This window comes from Chiloscyllium plagiosum, chromosome 11 (assembly GCF_004010195.1).
Source record: "Chiloscyllium plagiosum isolate BGI_BamShark_2017 chromosome 11, ASM401019v2, whole genome shotgun sequence".
In the NCBI taxonomy this organism is placed as follows: domain Eukaryota; kingdom Metazoa; phylum Chordata; class Chondrichthyes; order Orectolobiformes; family Hemiscylliidae; genus Chiloscyllium; species Chiloscyllium plagiosum.
Genome location: NC_057720.1, coordinates 15,219,412 through 15,239,706, shown reverse-complemented (window position 1 = coordinate 15,239,706; position 20,295 = coordinate 15,219,412). Strand labels below are relative to the sequence as shown.

The following is a 20,295-nucleotide window of genomic DNA, read 5'->3' as shown; positions in this document are numbered from 1 at the left end:
CCACTGGTCACAGGCCTCCAGTCTGAAAAACAACCGTCCACCACCACCCTCTGTCTTCTACCTTTGAGCCAGTTCTGTATCCAAATGGTTAGTTCTCCCTGTATTCCGTGAGATCTAATCTTGATAATCAGTCTCCATGGGGAACCTTGACAAATGCCTTACTGAAGTCCATATAGATCATATCTACTGCTCTGCCCTCATCAATCCTCTTTGTTACTTCCTCAAAAACTCAATCAAGTTTGTGGGACATGATTTCCCATGCACAAAGCCATGTTGACTATCCCGAATCAGTCCTTGCCTTTCCAAATACATGTACATCCTGCCCTCAGGATTCCCTCCAACAACTTGCCCAAAACCAACGTCAGGTTCACTGGTCTATAGTTCCCTGGCTTGTCTTTACCAACCTTCTTATACAGTGGCACCATGTTTGCCAACCTCCAGTCTTCCGGCACCTCACCTATGACTATCGATGATACAAATATCTCAGCAAGAGATCACTTCTCTAAATTCCCACTGAGTTCTAGGGTACACCTGATCAGGTTCTGGGGATTTATCCACCTTTACTCGTTTCAAGACATCGAGCACTTCCTCCTCTGTAATATGGACATTTTGCAAGTTGCAAATCATTTATATAAATGAGAAAATGTAGAGGACCCTACATCTATTTTCCTACAGTTTATATTTTCCATTTCCTTTTCCACAGTAAATACTGATGCAAAATACCCATTTAGTATCTTCTCCATTTTCAGCGGCTCCACACAAAGGTCGCCTTGCTGATTTTTGAGGGGCCCTATTCTCTTCCTAGTTACCCTTTTATCCTTAATATATTTATAAAAACTCTTTGGATTCTCCTTAATTCTTTTTGCCAAAGCTATCTCATGTCTCCTTTTTGCCCTCCATACTTCCCTCTTAAGTATGCTCCTACTTCCTTTATACTCTTCTATGGATTCACTCGATCTATCCTGTCTGTACCTGACATATGCTTCCTTCTTTTTCTTAACCAAACCCTCAATTTCTTTAGTCATCCAGCATTCCCTATACCTACCAGTCTTTCTTTTCACCCTGACAGGAATATACTTTCTGTGGATTCTCGTTATCTCATTTCTGAAGGCTTCCCATTTTCCAGCTTCCAGCCGTCCCTTTACCTGCAAATATCTGGCCCCAATCAGCTTTCGAAAGTTCTTGCCTAATACTGTCAAAATTGGCCTTTCTGCAAGTTAGAACTTCAACTTTTAGATCTGGTCTATCCTTTTCCATCATTATTTTAAATCTAATAGAATTATGGTCGCTGGCCCCCCCACTTAAATTTACATAATGAAACCGTGCAAATGATAGGAGTATCAGTGGGGGAACAACTATTACTAGGTTAAATTCAAAATTGTTATAGTAAAGGACAAGAATGGGCCTGAAATCAAAGTGTTCCCCCACTGACACCTCAGTCACCTGCCCTGCCTTATTTCCCAAGAGTAGGTCAAGTTTTGCACCTTCTCTAGTAGGTACATCCACATACTGAAACAGAAAGTTGTCTTGTACACACTTAACAAATTCCTCTCCATCTAAGCCCCGAACACTAATACTTCATGAGAAGTGTAAAAGTCTTAGGAAAATGGTAGTCGGGGATTTCAACCTCCCCAATATTAACTGGAGTAGTCATAGTGTGAAAGATGTTGAGGGTTGGGGATTCTTAACTTGCATCCAGGATAGCTTTTATGACAGTATGTAGAAGTCTCCACAACAGAGGGGGTGTGGCCATGGACTTAAATTTACATAATGAAACCGGGCAAATGATAGAAGTATCAGTGGGGGAACAAATATTACTAGGTTAAATTCAAAATTGTTATACTAAAGGACAAGAATGGGCCTGAAATCAAAGTTCTAAACTGGGGGGAAGGCCAATTTTAATAAGATCAGGTATGATTTGGCCAGAGTGGACTGAAAGCTGATACTTTTAGATAAATCTATGTCAGAGTAGTGGGATACTTTCAAGAATAATTTAGGGAGAGTTCAGAGTCAGCATGTCCCAATAGAATCAAATGGTGGGATCAACAAATCCTTTGAACCCTGGATATCAAGAGATATACTGAATTGGATAAAGAGAAGAGGGAGACTTATAGCAGATACCAAAGCCTCAAAGCAGCAGAAGTCCAAGGGGAGTACAGAATATGCAAGGGGAGACTTTTAAAAAAAAACAAAAGAAAAAGGGGACATGAAAGAATAATGGCAGGTAAAATAAAGGAAAATTTCAAGCTATTGTACAAGTAAATTAATGATTAAATGATAACTAGGGAAAGAGTATAGCCCATTAAGGATCACAATGGTAATTTGTGCATGAAGCCAGAGTATGTAGGTCGGGTTCTAAATGAATATGAAAATATGTCAGTGCTACTAGTCATAGGGATGATGTAAAGTCATAGACTCCTATAGTACGGAGACAGGCCCTTTGGCCTAAACTTTGGCTCAAAATGTCCATCAACGCTAACCCCATTTTCTATGCTTTGCCTATATCCTTCTCAACCTTTCCTTTCCATGTATTTGTCTAAATGTTGTTTAAATGGCATTTAATGTTGTTAATGCACCCGGTGCAACCACTTCCGTTGGTGTGTATAATCAGGGAGAAGGGCTGATAGATCCTTGAAGAAATTAGTATAAACAGAATTAGACCCCACTTAAGAGTTCTGCGAGAAGCTCTGGGTATCACAGCTTAGGAAAGATGTCTTGACCCTGGAGGGAGTTCAACACAAGTTTACAAGGATATTAGCTGGATTTCAGGGTTAAGTCATGAAGAGTGATTAGATATATTAGGCCTTTGTTCTCTAAAATTTAGATGTTTAAGGGGTAATATATATAAAGATAAACTATTTTCACTGGTTGACATCTAGAACACAGGGGGTATAGTCTAAGAATTAGAACCAGGCCATTTGGGAGAGATGTTCGAGATGTTCTACGTGCAAAGAACAGTGGAGGTTTGGAACTCTCTTCCTCAAACAAAGGTCAATACTAATACAATTGTTAAATTTAAATCTCAGATAGAATTTTTTTAATTAAGCAAGACTATCAAGGTAAAATGGCCCAAGGCGGGCGTAAGAAGTTTGACCACAGATCAGCCATGATCTTATTGAATGGCAGAGCAGGTTTGAGGGGTTGAAACCCTTCCTTCTGTTCCTATGTTCTTAGGAGGTTCTGAGTGGTCTGACAGGCTTCAAAATTGAGAAATCTACAGGGCCGAATCAAATATATCCCAGGTTGTTGAACTAGGCAAAGGGATAAATAGCAGGGGCGATGGCATTAATTTTCAATTTCTCCCTCACCACAGGTGAAGTGCCAGAAGGCTGAGGGATAGCCATTGTGTTACTGTTATTCAAGAAGGGAGCAAGGGATAAACCAGGAAACTACACAATCTAAGCAAGTGGTAGGGAAACTATTGGAAGCAGTTGTGAGAGACAGAATTCATTTGCACTTGGAGAGGAAAGGATTAATAGAACCTGAGCCGATCCAAATGTACTGAGTAAACCTGTCGGTCAATTCCTAAGCATTTGTATCCCTCTGCTCCCCACCTAATCATGCATCTGTCCAGATGCATCTTAAATAAATCTACCGTGCCTGCCTCTACCCACCTCTGCTGGCAACGCACTCCAGACGCCCACACCCTCTGTGTGAAGTACTAAAATTTAGATGTTTAAGGGGTAATATAGATAAAGATAAACTATTTTCACTGGTTGACATCTAAAACACGGGGGTATAGTCTAAGAATTAGAACCAGGCCATTTGGGAGAGATGTTTGAGATGTTCTACGTGCAAAGAGCAGTGGAGGTTTGGAACTCTCTTCCTCAAACAATGGTCAATACTAATTCAATTATTAAATTTAAATTTCAGATAGAATATTTTTAATTAAGCAAGACTATCAAGGGAAATTGGCCCCCTTAAACTTTCCACCTTTCACCTTGAAAGCATGACCTCTCGTTATTGAATCCTCCACCCTGGGAAAAAGCTTGTCTCTATCCACCCTGTCTATACCCTTAATGATTTTGTCAACCTCAATCAGGTGCCCCCTCAATCTCCTTTTTTCTAGTGAAAATAAACCTAACCTAAACAAATCAAGAGTACTTTGCATAGTAATGTTTGGGGGAGGTCATAGCTGACCAACTTGATTGGATTTTTCAAAGCTGTAACCAGCTGAGGGCAATGCATTTGGCAAAGTCTACTTGGAGTTCAGCAAGGCGTTTGATACAGTCCTGCATGGGAGGAAGGGGTCTAGAACCCACAAGCTACTACAAGCAAGAGGCGAACAAAAATTGAATGAATGTAAGTTACATCTACCAATAGACCATGACATTAGAAAAGCACTATATTGTGACACTTATGTACAACCAAGTAGGGCCAGAAATCAAATATGGAATGTTTTCAGCTTCTTTGGACCAGTACAGGCACTAAAGAAATAACCAAGTTAACACAAACTAAAACTGTTTCAAAAACTTGATATGTTTTGCAAAGCTTTCAATCTGTTTATGCAGCCAGGTCCCAAAGTTTATTTTGCAAGAAAGGTTTTATTAGAATAGAATCCCTACAGTGTGGAAACAGCCATGACCCTATCACTGTACATTTCTTTCCCATGACTAATGCACCTAACCTGGACATTACAGGGAATTTAGCACAGCCAATTTACCTAACTTGCACATCGGGAGAAAATTGGAACATCTGGAGGAAACCTGCACAGACACAGAGACTGTGCAAACTCCACATAGACAGTTACCCAAAGCTGGAATTGAACCCGGGTGTCTGGTGCTGTGAGGCAGCAGTGCTAACCACTGAGACGCCATACCACATTTTATTGTAATATGGTTCTATAGCTGTTACAATCAGAAATCGTACCAACACATCTTGGACATCATAGCAGTCAGAACAAACTTGTCTGGTGTTTCACATGATATATGCAATCTCTATGCAATATTTTTGTCAGCTGACTCTCCTATAAACTCTGGAAATTGCCCGAATACAAATCAAAAATTTCATCACGTTACTAGTTATCTAAAAAGGACCAAAACTTAATGAATAACATTTTAGAAGCTACAAAACAAGCATCGAAGAGAATGAATTACTGCATATTATTAATAATATTCCAACCAAAGTCTGTGAGAAGATTTGTAGCTCAGGTGCTCGTTGTTGTGGTTCTGTTCGCCGAGCTGGGAATTTGAGTTGCAGACGTTTCATCCCCTGTCTAGGTGGCATCCTCAGTGCTTGGGAGCCTCCTGAGAAGCACTTCTGTGATCTTTCCTCTGGCATTTGTAGTGGTTTGAATCTGCTGCTTACGGTTGTCAGTTCCAGCTGTCCGCTGCAGTGGTCGGTATGTTGGGTTCAGGTCGCTGTGCTTATTGATTGAATCTGTGGATGAGTGTACAAAATCCCATGCAAGGACTGCACAAAACACTACATAGGACAAACAGGAAGACAGCTAATGATCCGCATCCATGAACACCAACTAGCCACGAAACGACACGACCAGCTATCCTTAGTAGCCACACACGCAGATGACAAGCAACATGAATTCGACTGGGACAACACTACTATTATAGGACAAGCCAAACAGAGAACAGCCAGGGAATTCCTAGAGGCATGGCACTCATCCACAGATTCAATCAATAAGCACATCGACCTGGACCCAATATACCGGCCACTGCAGCGGACAGCTGGAACTGACAACCAGAAGCGGCAGATTCAAACCAGATTCAAATGCTGGAGGAAAGATCACAGAAGCTCTTCACAGGAGGCTCCCAAGCACTGAGGATGTCACCTAGACAGGGGATGAAATGTCTGCAACACAAATTCCCAGCTCGGCAATCGAAACCACAACAATATTCCAACCATTTAAAAACTATCTTATTTCAAATATTGAAAATATTCAAGGCTGAATATTGCAGCGTTTATATCTGTCTGATGTGAAATTGGGGACTTTTCTTTGGTTTACCAGAGCCACAAGACAAGGGATGGATCCAAGGTGACAGGTGCTACCCACTTCCAACATGACTGATGACGCCCACCAGAAACATTAGCTGTGAGGTACAAGAAAGGTTCAGTGTCAGTCACATCACAAGAAGGAACATCATAAAACAAATCATCTGTCTGCTGATTCCACTGCCTCATTATACCAGGGTTGCCTTCCAGTATAATTCAGTTAAAGCAGATAATTATTCTTATGCAGTACTGTATAACCTTGCCATTTCAGAAGGTGATAACATCAGCCCTGAGGAAGGAGTGGAGGCAGATGCTGCATCTGATGAGCAGTGTGGGGAAATAGATCTGCATCAGCAAGCAGCTGCTGATGATTGTGACTGGAATTTAAGGTCCAAGAGGTATGGGTCCACCTCATACTGATCTGCTTCAAACTACCTGGTCACTCATTTTTCACAGATGGTACAGTTTGGATAGCTCAGCTGGCTAGTTTGCAATGCAGTGTAATGCTAATGACATGAGTTCAATTCTCACTCAGGCTGTGGTTATCATAAAAAGTCTCTTTCTAAGCATCTCCCCTCACCTGGGGTGGGGGGTGACCTTCAGATTAAACTCCCACTAATTATCTCTAAAGAGAGAGTAGAACTGTGATAACTTTCTCTTTTGCATATTGCTGCAATCAGGAGCTCACAATGCTGCTCTTCATTTTCACACAGAAATCCACATGTCAATCTGCAAGAATACAGCCACTGTCCCTCAAACACAAGCTAATAAAGATCATGCATTTCTGACTGGGAAACATCATGGGGATCACATGTAAATAATACATTTTCTGAATAAAACAACAATTTTTCAATGTGACACCAACAACTTTTTGTTAACATTCGAAATATCAGTGCTATCTTGCAGTGTGAAAGCAAATTTTTTGAAACCCTTCTGTATGCTGCAGCAAGGTGAATTCCCAAAATTGGTGAATGTGGTGTAAACAGGCTATTGTTTTCTCTGTCCAAGGGCCTCTTATTATGAGATTAGGTTACTTGCAGTGGGTCTGGGGAGCTCTTGACAACACACCAAGTATCTTAAAAGGAATCTTCAATTATGTCAGGTTGCTTTCCCAGGTCTCTCGGTGCAACTAAGCACTGCCCTGCTTTCCCTTGACTGAGGTACACCTGGAGGATATCCTTTCACTGGCCTGCTGCTGCAATAAGCTCGTGGCATCAATCATAATTTGTAAGGTTTTGCTCTGCCTTTGTCAATGGACACATCTGACACTCTAACCCAGTCTTGGGTCTCTCCTTGGGGCGTTGGCACCCCTAAACTCTGCAAGCACAAGGGGAGAAAAAGTGAGATTTCCAGTAAATCGAAGAAAACTACCCCCCGTCCGGTCGTTTCCTGGTCCTATGATGTGCGACGTGGTCAGCTGTCCTTCCAGCTCCCACTTTAAGGAAATAAGGTGCAGAGGAAGAGGCAGATTCAGGTAATTTATACACGTGTAGCCTCCATAACTACGGAAATAGAATTTGGGCGGGAAAGGGTGGTGAATTTACACTTCAAGTCCACAAACAGCCATCAGCAATGACCAAGGTGGCCGAGATGAAGGTTGCCATGGACTGTGTGTGGCTATCGGCTCTAAGTGATGGAATGAGTCCAGCGGAGATAGGGAATGAATGGCCTCGTCTGCAAGGGTGAGTTTGCCATTCATACTGTGAAGGAATGGAAAAAAGGTGGACTGGAAAGGGAGGTACGCTAAATTGTTAAGGACAAGAGTGGACTTGAAGTGTAAATTCACCACCCTTCCCCGCCCAAATTCTATTTCCGTGTATAAATCACCTGAATCTGCCTCTTCCTCTGCACCTTGCCCAGATTTTCTTAAAGTGGGAGCTGGAAGGACAGCTGACCACGTCACACATCATAGGACCAGGAAACAACCTGATAGTGGGGGGGAACCTTTCCTCATTTCCTGGAAATCTCACTTTTTCCTTTATGGACGATAACTTCTCTGCGATTGAGAAGCAGCACTTCGAAAGCCTGTACTTCCAATTAAACCTATTGGACTATCACCTGGCGTTGTGTGATTTTTAACTTTGTTCACCCCAGTCCAAAACCTCCACATCGCGTTTGGAGAAGGCAACGTAATTCTCCTGACGCCTCATGATGAGGCGCCAAGTCCAGGTCACATTTAAGAGTTGGACCGCACGTTAATCCGCTCAGACGGTCACAATTTTTCCAATTCGGCAGTTTCAGCGCTGAGTCCCATCCCTCATCAATTTCAAATTCGCTAACTTCAGAAAAAATGACGAGGTACTAAAATTACTTCGTGTACTCAGGCTAAGAAACCGCAAAGGTGCCCACTCCTACTTGTCCTGCAATCCTTCGTGTAAAATATGCATGTCCATGCAACGATGAAGTGCAGGGTTCGGCTACGCTATCCCATGTTTGAATTTTTTTTGCTTAAAAACACTCACTTAAAGAAAAGCCATCTGAAAAAAAATTTCTGGAAATGTAGAACTCTACCCAACACAAGCCTTGAGATAATAGATAAAGTAAAACAAATGATAAGAGGAATGAAGCGTTCGTGTCTATAGATATCAGAATGTAATGCAGATCATTTGCCGTGTGGTTTTGTAATTTATATTTCAGTTTTCATATATGTAAATATTAAGTTGGCAAATACATTTGCTTGAATTAAATTCTGACAGAAAATTTTCAAAGACATTTTCCTTTTTAAGGAGCATGATTATGGAATGACAGAAAAGTGACGGTGACTTCTACTTGCTCAGTTCCCAAACTGACTACATGATCAGAACAAGATGCAGACACCATGACAGATACACAGTCTCATCACTATATCCCTCTTAGTCCAGTTCTTCAGACACTATTCTTTTAAACTCCATATCATTTACTATTGCTCATTTAAAGTCTTTATTAGCTATCAACTCTCGAAAACTTCTGGCTGTCATCCGTAAAAAATTCTCATTATTTTGTTTACTTTGCCTCAGCATCTGGAACCTCCTCATCTTCAGTGAGGCCAATAGAACTTAAGTTACATTATAATTATAACTGTTCCCTGGATTTCTCTCCTCTTCTGTCCTGAATCAGATTTATTCTATGCGGTACATTGACAGTCACATCTGGTTGCCGACTTACAATTTTATAACTACCAACTTTCGCAATCCATATCACCTTACTTTTTAACTTTTTTTCTCTTGCAATAACCACTCTACTAATTTATTCAATAATTCTATTGTTGTTGCCTTCAATGTCTGCATCTCCACACAGTCACTCACAATTGCAAAAAGTCTGTTGTTCCCTTAGAATAATTCCCAAGTTTGAATTCTGCCAGTTTTAGCAAAGATAGTACAAAAGTAGCCACTATTACTACTAAATCTGGCTGGACCATCCATCTACTTATAGCTGGATTATAACTAGTTCTAGGGATGTCTTGGAGACTATGCAAGCTTCATGGCTTTTCTTATGTTGAACATCTTTCTCACTGCTTTAGCTGTATCAGTAGCTCAGTGGTTAGCACTGTTGCCTCACAATACTAGGGACTCAGGTTTGATTCCACTCTCAAGCAACTGTCTGTGTGTAGTTTGCATGTCCTCCCCATGTGTGGATTTCCTCTGGGTGCTCCAGTTTCCTCCCACCAGTCCACAGGTGTTCAGGTTAGGTGGATTGGCCATGCTACATGGCCCATAGTGTCCAGGGATGTGTAGGTTAAGCGGATTAACCATCGAATATGCAGGGTTACAGGCATAGGAAGAGGAGGTTGGATCTGGGTGGGTTGTTCTTCAGAGGATTGGTGTGGATGCAATGGGCTGAATGGCCTGGTCCACAGTATAGGGATTCACTGATTGACCCTAGTGTTTCCACACATCCACATAGACCAGACTTGAGCTAATCATTCTGGATCTTTGTTCCAAATTCCATCATCCTTAGTAAACACACCTCTTGCATCTTGATGCTCTGGTCCCTTCCAGATCCAAAACCCTCTTGCTCCAAAACTTGCTGACATGGGAATTCACAGATCAACTAGAATGTTCTCGAACGTAGTATTGACAAAAATAATAAAATACTGGCCAGGACCACAATTTATCTCATTATGCTTCAGCAGCTTTTTGGACAGCTATCAAATTAGTTCAATTCAGTTTCTTTCTTTCACTCCATAATCCTGAAAAGTCTATTACCATGCAACCAATGTGAGATGTCTCTGTTGAATACCTATTCACATTTGTCATCTGCAGCATTCTACAACAATCTTCTCATCAACACTACAGTCTCCACAAATGGCAAATATCATTTGCTTGCTTACTAATACACTGAATTTTCATTCTCATTTATACACACCTGTCTTTCTGCTTCACCCCAATCTCTAAGTCCTCAAATTCTCTCTGCTGTTCCTGTTCTGGGTCACCCTCCCTCCATCTTTAGCAGGATCTAAAATCAGCTGAACATCATACTTTTCTCCTCTTGTTCTTTCTTCTCCCTCTTAACTGTTCTGCCACAGCTGGCATTTTTTTTTTGACAGAATCAAGTATCTTGAAATATTTTACTATTTTAAGTGCAGGATCTAGTTTGGAAAAAAAAAGTGTCATTGTTGAATAAAATACAAGGAACTATTGAAACGTTACATTTCTGAAGTGCACAAAAATCTAAGAGAAACTATTCATTTAATTAAAATATTGAATTTTACACACTGTTCACCTAGATTCCCTGTTTAGAAACTCTTCTCTAATGTCATATGGCAGTGTGTTGAAAATATCCTCTTCTACATTCAACTGACTCCTCTTCAAACATTGGCACTTCACTAGCTCAGGTGGCAAATACTGCAATTTGTTCCCTTTCAGATCCAATTGTCTCAATTGTGCCAAATTTTTCACCTTGGGTGGAATGGAAGTCAAAAGGTTGTATGAAAGTATCAACACCCGAAGTTTTGTACAATAAAACAGTTCCAAAGGTAGTTCAGATATTTTGTTACTTTCAATGTCAAAATAATGAAGATCCTCCAGCTGTTCAATTTCAATAGGAATGCTTGCGATATTATTATGACCAACTTCAAGATGTCGTAACCCAGTAAGCTTGAAAAGATTTGAGGGAAGAAAAGTAATATTATTTTTAGTTAAAGAAAGCATTTCCAATGAACTAGCCTTGGCAATATATAGAGGAATCTGTGTAATTTTGTTGTGATGGAGTTTGAGCGTGGAGAGTTTGCGAAGATGCTGGAAACTAGCCAGTTCTTCTAATGTCCTCAGGTTGTTGTCTTTGAGATCCAATTCCTGAAGATTGCTCAAGCTAAATATAGCACTTGGGATCCTCTCTAGATCACAGTTATACAGCTTTAGAACTGACAGGCAGAGCATTTTCCTGAGGCCATTAAGAGTGGTAAGTTTTTTGCCCTGATTGTGAATTGTGAGGTGTTGAAGGTGATGGGCAACATCAATAACTGCAGCAGGTACTTTGGTGACATTGGACTTAAGGTGCAAAGACCTAAGACGTTCTAAGTCACATAATGATTGCAGGACAATTGAAGTTTTATTGTCAATTAATAAGTTTCCTTCCAGATACAGTACACGGAGATTTTTTAGACAGTACATCCACTGTGGTATTTCAAAAGCATTTGCAAATCGAACTCGTAAAATTGTTATCGTGTCTTTTAAAAATGCAAGTGCTCGATTTTCAACTTTTATTATACAGTTGTACACCCACAGTTCTTGGAGTGATGTTTGCTGTGAAATGGCTGCACTAATAGAAACATCCTTGATATATTCCAATTTTAGTACTTGCAGGTTATAAATATCATAAACATTATTAGGAATACCAGGAAGCATAAAGAGATGTAATTCAGTTTTGTTGTCTTCATTAGTAACGATACGTTGCTGAAGCTTCTCGTGTGTCCATTCATAGCTGAGGTTCAGTTGACGGAGTTTGTTCTCACTGACATCAGAAAGAAATACAGCAAACTTCCTAGCATACAGTTTATCATATTGGTCAATCAAATGCAGTAAAAATGCAAAATCATTCTTCACATCAGGAATGTCATCAATCCCAGTTTCTTCTCTGACATATGCAAATGAGTATTCTTTAAGTTTAAAATAGAAGATCCAATACAATGTGTAGATACAAGTTATACAATAAATGAATATGACAACTACATACACGATAGACAACATCCTGAATATCCGCCAAAGACCATGGATGCAAAAAAATTCTGTGAAGCCTGTGATATGAATTTTATCTATGCAGTGCACAATGTGCTTCATTTGAGGAATTCGAGTTACAAAATAGGCAAGAACTAGAATTGTTTGAACAGTGCGTAAAATAGTTTGTCTTATGTACATCATATAAAGAATATGGCCTTCTTCTGTGTGCAGACGAAACTTTTTGACCTTTTCAAACAATGCCTTTGCTTGTTCACCCTCCTTTTTATCTAGGATTTTCACCGCAGCATGACCATAAACACCACCTCCAACAGTTTTGAAAGTCTTCGAAGGAGGTTTGCACAATGACGCTTGTGCATCATTCTCACATACTCTGTCACTACTGGATTCCTTTTGTCCCAGCAAAAGGACGGTATCAGAGGACTGCTGTAAGTTTAAAGAACAAGATACAGATGGTTCTGTTGATAAAACAGTTCTTTGTGGAATCTGCAGATCTGAATCCTCATAAACAGTTTCTGAAAGTGCCTTAGTAGTCCATTGAGAGTCTAAACATTTTCCAAGTATTGATATAAAATGCTCAATTTTGGAACTTGTTCCTGGAAATTTGAACCAAAAGTTACTGCTAATCAAAAATATAAGTGTGTGAATGATAGCTATGTATGGGAAATATTTTGAATACCATTGAATTGCATGGTCATAACAATATTGATCCACTAAATTGTATTGTTCACGGTCCAAATCAGTCTTAAATCCAGAATCAAAACTATTTAGTTTACGACCCTTAAGAGCACTTTTGTTCCATTGCATAGTTGTCATTGAGAAGCCTTCTGGCACAGGGACACAGATTATCTTGTCTGTCGATATCTGTTTAAATACAATAAAATACATTTTGGATAAAATAAATTTGCTATAAATCCAACTAACTATACAGAACTGTCATTAGATGCTGGAAGTATCTACTTTTGGTTTAACAATATTTGATAAAGAGATGAACAAAGTTAGAGCAATAAAAATAACAACAGCAATATGGATGCAAAATTAGCCGAGTGACTGAAAACAGGATAGTGATAAACTGTAGTATTTATGGACTGGAAGGAAATGAGGCTTCCTTGGGGTGGATATTATGATGCTTGCTGTTCTTGATATATATTAATAACATGGGCTTTGGTGTGCAGAGTACAATTTCAAAATCTGTGGATGACAAGAAACTTGGAAGTATTGTGAACACCGAGGCGGATTGTGTTAAACTTCTTAAAAGCATAGATAGCTTGGTGGAATGGACAAGTAAGTGGTAGATGAAATTTAATGCATTGAAGGAGAAATGCTTAATTTTCATGGGAAGAAGGGAAATCAAGGGTATGGTTCTAAAGGTGGAGCAGAAGCAGATGAATCTGGGGATAAACATGTACAAATTATTGAAGGTGACAGTGCAAGTTGAATGAGAGGTCAAAAAGTATTTGAGATCCTGGGCTTTATTAGTAAGGGTATACAGTACAAAATCAAATAAGTTATTATAAACCTATGTAAAATACTAGGTCGGCTTCAACTGGGATAATGTGTCCAGTATGGGACACAACATTTTAGGAAGAACCGTGAAGACACTAGAGAGGATATAATAAACAGCCATGAGAATGAATCCGGGAATGAGACACTTTAATTATGCAGATAGATCGGAGAAACTGGTATTGTTGTCCATGGAGAAGAAAAGGTTGAGCAAAGATTTGACTGAGGTATGCAAAACCATGAGGGGTCTGGACAGATTAGACAGGTAAACATTGATTCCATTAGTGATAGGATCAAGAACTAGAAAACACCAACTTAACGTGAAAAACAAACAGTGGCAACTTGAGGAAAAATCTTTTTATGCAACACATTAGCTAAGATCTCGAATATACTGCCCATGATTGTGTATGAGGAAGATTCAAGTGTGGCTTTGAAAAGAGATTCAGATCATTATCTGAAGAGGAAGCATTTGCATGATATGAAAAAGGAAGTGGAGTGGCACCGAGTGAAGCCAGCACAGACCTTAATGTCCATATGGCTTCCACTGTTCTGCAAATACTCTTTGATCCTATATTTCTATGCCTTAACAATGTGGCATCTTTAAAGTACTGCAATTTTAACGAACTTGTGTATATGCATCTACATTTCCTTTTGCATTTATAGCAAGAACAAAGAGAAACCTCCAATTTGTATGTAACACAGCCATGATTTGTCTTATAAATATACTGTATGTATTCACCTGATGTCAGTTTTACATTTAAAAATATAAATATTTAAAGAAGTTTCATTAGGACCACTGACCGTTGTAGACCAGGAAGACAATTCAGCTGCAAATTACACTCAAAATTGTGCTGCTTTTGAGAAATGTTTTTACATAATAACGTAAATTCTAGGTGCAGAAGTAGACCATTTGGCCGACCAAACATGCTTTGCCATTTTTTTTGATCATGTTTGATCATCCAACTCAGTAACCTGTTCCCACTTTCTCCCCATATCCTTTGATCCCTTTGGTCCTAAGAACTACATGTATATCTTTCTTGAAAGTCTTCAGGGTTTTGGCAGAGAATCCCTCAAGCTCACCATTCTCTGGGTGAAGCAAATCTTCCTCAAGTCTGTTCTTAAAAGGCCTACCCCTTATTCTTAGACTGGGACCGCCGGTCACAGTCATCATGTCATCTACCGGTCATTGGGCACATCTTCCTGCACCTACCCTGTCTAATTCTGTTAGAATTCTAATTGTTTCTATCAGATTCCCCTCATTCTTCTAAAGTGTTGTGAATATAGTTCTTACCAATTATTTCTCTCTGACTGTCAGTTCTGTCATCCCAGGAATAAGTCTGGTAAACCCTCTTTGCATTCCCTTCTATTGCCAGACAGGGAGTTAGTTGTTCAGTTGGTTGGATGGCTGTTTTGCAATACAGAGTAGTACAAACGGGATGGATTCAATTCCTGCACTGACTTAGGTTATCATGAAGTCCAGTCATTCTCAACCTTCCCCTCACCTGAGGTGTGGTGACCCTCAGGTTAAACCCCACCAGTCCTTGCTGTCTAATGACATAACAGCCCTATGAGCAAGTTGGACTCTGAAAACTTTAACTTTTACCAATAGCCAGAAAATCTTTTCTTAGATAAGGAGAACAAAACTGCACACGATACTCCAGGTTTGGCATTACAATATCCTGAACAGGTGCAGCAACACATGCCTGCTCCTGTACTTAAATTCACTCTGCATGAAGGTCAACATACCATTCGTCTACTTTACCGCCTGCTGTTCCTGCATGCTTACTTTCAGTGACTGGTGCACAAGGACAACCAGGGCTCCTTTCAGTTCCTCTTTCCCAATCTACCACCATTTAGATAATAATCTGCCCACTTACTTTTATTCCTCAAATTTATCCCCAAACCGGCCCTGAACGCTTGCAGTCAGTTAGTGTCTTCGAACATCATTTAAAAATAAAACATCACATTGAAATATTCTGTGATACATTTGAATAGTAACTTGGAGCTTATCAATATAGCTAAAAATGGGATGATCACAAGATCAAGCATTTTAATTTATGTTTACCACACTACCCACAAATGACCTACCTTTAAATATCTGAAAATGACTTTAAAAATCAACAAATTTCCATTTACTCGTGAAATTGGTATGGTCAGTTTTTCAATAGTGCGTTCTTTATTAAAAAAACACTAGCAGCGTTTAAAAATTGCCTTGCATCTAAGAAAAATGTTAATTTTAAGAGTTTTAGTTATATTGTCATTATCATTCCATTGTGACACATTCATTCATTGTCCATCTCTTTTCAACTTACTACTTGATCATTTTAGTCGATATGATTCAGTTTTGTAAGATGACAAAAAAGTGTGCATAATAAAGTGTGAACCCTGCAAGTAGTGTTTTGTAAGGCACTAGGAGGCAGCATTACCCTTCACAGCAAATCCCAATCTCACCTAAGACTCAAAACTCAGTATGGCTTTTGTACTAAGGAATGGAGCAAACATGTCACTTCCAGCTCTCTTGTTCTAATTTATCTAACTGATAAAAAGAATGAATAAACCTTCTTGCACTAATATGGCATGATTTGCAACCTTAGGACATCCCAAGCACTTAAGGGCAAATTAAGTACTTCTGAAGTGTAGTCATCAAAGGTAGTAGGGAGGAAAAAAACACACACACAAAGGAGAATTACAAGAGTTTTAGGACCAGTTCTGTTGACTCAGTGTATAGTACATAAAGAGTTGGGGGATTAATCTCACCAATAAAAAATTGAACCAGATAGTGTTCCACAATTCTTTTTTTTTTAAATAGAGTTTCTCCAACATCTCTGTTTCAGTAAATGACTACATGTAATGAAACCCCAAGCAGGAGGTGATCATAGACAGGGAGGTGCAGAGCAAGGAAGTGAAACTGTTGTATTGGGACCTCCAGCAGCATGTGGCAATGACGACAGAGGGCACTGTGCAGGGCAGCTGGAGCAGTTCAACAGACTTTGTCTAGAAGGGTGTCTTTGAGAGGAGGTCTTATGGGAAAAGAGATCAAACAGGTCTAAACTAAGTGTTTAATTCTATTTAAGTAGTGTCTTCCTTCTTAAACATTAATTTTCCTTAATGTTTGTGATGATCTGATGCCAGTGGAATAAAGACTCCTTGCTTCGTTATCCTTGAATTGTCGGTATACTCAAATTCTCATGTTTTATTTCTGATGTAGTTGGCTGTATTCTACAGTACATGAATCAAATTATGGCAAACAGGTTGTAAGGTGCCTGGCCAAAACAGAGTAGATGATTCAAAAGTTGAAACTGGCAATGTCCATGAGGGAGGCTGAAGTTGCTTTAGTATCATTGGAGACGCAAGGATTGCCAAAGGGAAATTGGCCCTTTAGAAAAATCCAGACAGAGGCTTCTGGATACATTCCTTAATACTACAAAGAAAGGATGCAGCATACCTGTTTGTATATTTCACTTGCTAATGAGTAGGAAACTGGGCTGATTTGAGGGGAGATCAGGAGAACCTGATGACCCACGTTTGAAGACTGGATTGAGGATACAATGCTGGCATGGTGTGCTGGAGCCTTAACATAAGCAAATAGGTATGTTTGCAATGGATCATCTGTATAGGAAAGCTCAGGGAATGCTGGGCAGAGGATCACAGGAAGAAATTGGACATACAAGACCAGAAAAGAAGCTACGATCAAGGAGATGACTGTCAGCATTGACTGGGATGTAGACCTTTGGCTGAAGAGACAGGCAAGGCAGATTGTACCACAACAAGGGCAGAACTAGTCCTTGCTCCAAAGAGGTGCTTGAATTTTGACAGAGATGGGAACTTCGAAAAAGACTTCTTGCAACAACCACAACTATCAATGCCATTATTGCAAAGGCCTTACCTTCTCAACAGACATTAAACTACTTGGCCTTCCCCGAAGAGCCAGGTGTGAATTTGGACAAGGTTCCTTCAGGAAAAGGTTCAGTCTTATGTACAGAAATAAAGACTTGCCCTACAGTGAATGTGAAATTTGGCAAGGTAGAAGCACTGTGCCAAATTGACACAGGATTGAAGATGTCAATCGTTAACAAGCAGTATTTTTTGTGAGCATTTTGCTGAGGCTGTGAACTGATTGATGTTCCTTTAGGAGAAAATGAGGACTGCAGTTGCTGGAGATCAGAGTCAAAAATGTAGTGCTGGAAAAGCACAGCAGGTCAGGCAGTATCTGAGGAGCAGAAGAATCGACGTTTCAGGCATCAGCCCTTCATTAGGAACAGCCTCATTCCTGATGAAGGGCTGCTGCCCGAAACATAAATTGTCCTGCTCTTCGGATGCTGCCTGACCAGCTGTGTTTTTCCAGCACCACACTTTCAACTCTGATGTCCCTTTAGTCATCCAGGTCTGTGCTTCATGTGGATCAGACATTCACTACCATGGTGACATCAAGCTCTCCATATCTGTCCTCAATCACACTTTTCACTCCCTGGGGTTTCTGTTAGTTCATGATCCAATCAATACTCCAGTGGACATAAGGAAGTCAAAGCAGGAAGTCAAAACTATCCATGATGTTGAGGTTAAATATGTTAAGACATATCCAGATGGCAGTTTGCAAAAGAAGCAAATGTGAAGTGGGGATAAAGGTTTTACACAAAGCGAGTGGTTCTGGGTTTGGAATGTGCTACCTGCAAGTATAGTGGTAGCAGGTTCAACTGAGGCATTCAAGAGAGGACTGGATGATTATTTAAACAGAAACAACTTGCAGGGTTATGGGGAAAAGTCAAGTGTTTGCACCAGGTCAAGAAAGTTGGCACAGATACAATGGGCTGATGGCCTCCTTCTGCACTCCAACAATTCTATGATTTTGTACTCCAGCAGTCCTTGGGAAGAATGTGTGGTGATTGCTCTAAGCAGGACACTACAAGGTTTTCAGATAGTGCTTCAGTGTCTTTGACCTTGCTCTGTGCACTCAAGGCATATCAGCTGGAGGGACCCTAGAACTGTTCACATAGAATTAGAACAGATTAGAAATTTATTGTCACATGTACTTTTACATGAAAAATAGTAATAGTCACCCTCCATGACACCAATATTAATTGTGGAAGTTATATATAATAAAAAAAACTTAAGAAAAAGCTCATCCCAGTTCAATTAATGGCTTCTGGGCTTGGGAAAAGCCAATCAAGAAACGATGAAACACCCAGAGATGCCATTCCAGGATGAGAACGCTATGCTGGCACAAGACCTCCTGTCGGGCTGCTGGAATACGGGGTCAGAAGAGTCTACCAAAGAAGACCGCCATACCGGGCTGAGACCACCTCCCCAAGACAAAAGGTTGCCCGGGCTGCTGGAAAACTTGGAAGCTGACACCAAAGAAGACCAACAGGGACGAGACCTCCACACTAGGACAAAACCGCCACACTGGGAGACCGCCGGGCTGGGCCAAGTATGCCATGCTGGGTCGCTAGAAGCCACCTCGTTGCTTTGATGACACTATGGTTTTCAGAGGGGTATTCTGTCCTTCTTTTAAATGAAGAAATGTTGGGACAGAGGCAATGAGTGGTCTGCACAAAGCCAATTAAGTAAACAGCTTGTGCGGCCTTTTGTGAGGTTTTTTAAAAAAAGGTTGGAACAATAGAAGCAGCCTGAATGGGTGGGGTCAAGCTCCTATAGAATAGTATTTTTAGTTTTAGCTTTCGGAAGTTGCTGGAGTCTTGAAGCTGAATATAGAAGCTTTTATTCCTCTCTCTCTTAAAGCTAAATGCTGGGGTTCTCTTCCTGCTGCTAGAATTGCATATGAGACAATCTATTTTGCTGAATTTGCTTTTGCCAAGGGTATGTTTATTGGATGTTACTATATTGGAACTGTCAATTCGTAGTAGTTAATATATTATTTTGTTCAGCATTTCAATAGAGTGCCAGTTTAGTCAATTCCTTTCTTTTATTTTAATTTGGTCTGTATTTTTACTTTTAAAATAAGAGGACATTAGGTCTAGGCTATCTTCTTAATATACTTTGAGGGGGTTTGGCCTGGTCCATAACACTGAGCTGGCAGAAGCTTTCTACTGAAGCCGTTACAAGAAGGTAAAATGAATCATGATAATAACTCAGTAACCGCAAGCATTAAAATAGCAGAGCGAAACAAAAAGCAAAAGTGGACAAGTAGATGAGGTCCAGGCTCTGTTTTATTTTCCTGTTCATTAAACCATTGTTCATCTAAGCTAATCTTGGGAGTTGAATCCGAGAAGTGATTGCTGGGCCTCTTGTTGAGATATTTGTATCATCATTAGTCACAGGTGAGGAGCCGGAAGACTGGAGGTTGGCTAACGTGGTGCCACTGTTTAAGAAGGATGGTAAGCACAAGCCAGGGAACTATAGACCAGTGAGCCTGACATCAGTGGTGGGCAAGTTGTTGGAGGGAATCCTGAGGGACAGGATGTACAAGTATTTGGAAAGGCAAGGACTGATTCGGGATAGTCAACATGGCTTTGTGCGTGGGAAATCATGTTTCACAAACTTGATTGAGTTTTTTGATGAAGTAACAAAGACGATTAATGAGGGCAGAGCAATAGATGTGATATATGGACTTCAGTAAGGCGTTCAACAAGGTTGCCCATGGGAGACTGATTAGCAAGGTTAGATCTCATGGAATACAGGGAGAACTAGCCATTTGGATACAGAACTGACTCAAAGGTAGAAGACAGAG

The 20,295-nt window shown here is 40.2% G+C and overlaps 1 protein-coding gene and 1 long non-coding RNA gene across 10 annotated transcripts in view; one reads left to right on the top strand and one right to left on the bottom strand.

Moving 5' to 3' along the window:
- The window catches only part of LOC122554746, an 11,534-nt gene extending 4,173 nt beyond the window's left edge, over positions 1–7,361 (top strand). The window contains exons 2-3 of the long non-coding RNA XR_006313060.1: positions 4,164–4,302; positions 5,966–7,361. This is a non-coding gene — a long non-coding RNA (uncharacterized LOC122554746). The remainder of the gene's footprint in view (positions 1–4,163; positions 4,303–5,965) is intronic.
- A 3,272-nt stretch (positions 7,362–10,633) lies between these two features.
- LOC122554163 (volume-regulated anion channel subunit LRRC8C-like) overlaps positions 10,634–20,295 on the bottom strand; it is a 98,179-nt gene continuing 88,517 nt past the window's right edge. For 8 of the 9 annotated variants that reach the window (XM_043698747.1, XM_043698749.1, XM_043698752.1 and 5 more), the window contains one exon: positions 10,634–12,968. In XM_043698747.1, coding sequence (XP_043554682.1) covers positions 10,647–12,968 — 2,322 coding nt within the window. In that variant the 3' untranslated portion in view covers positions 10,634–10,646. Of the gene's footprint in view, positions 12,969–15,695; positions 16,093–20,295 lie in introns of those variants that run through there. The other variant, XM_043698757.1, reaches the window with a different exon arrangement.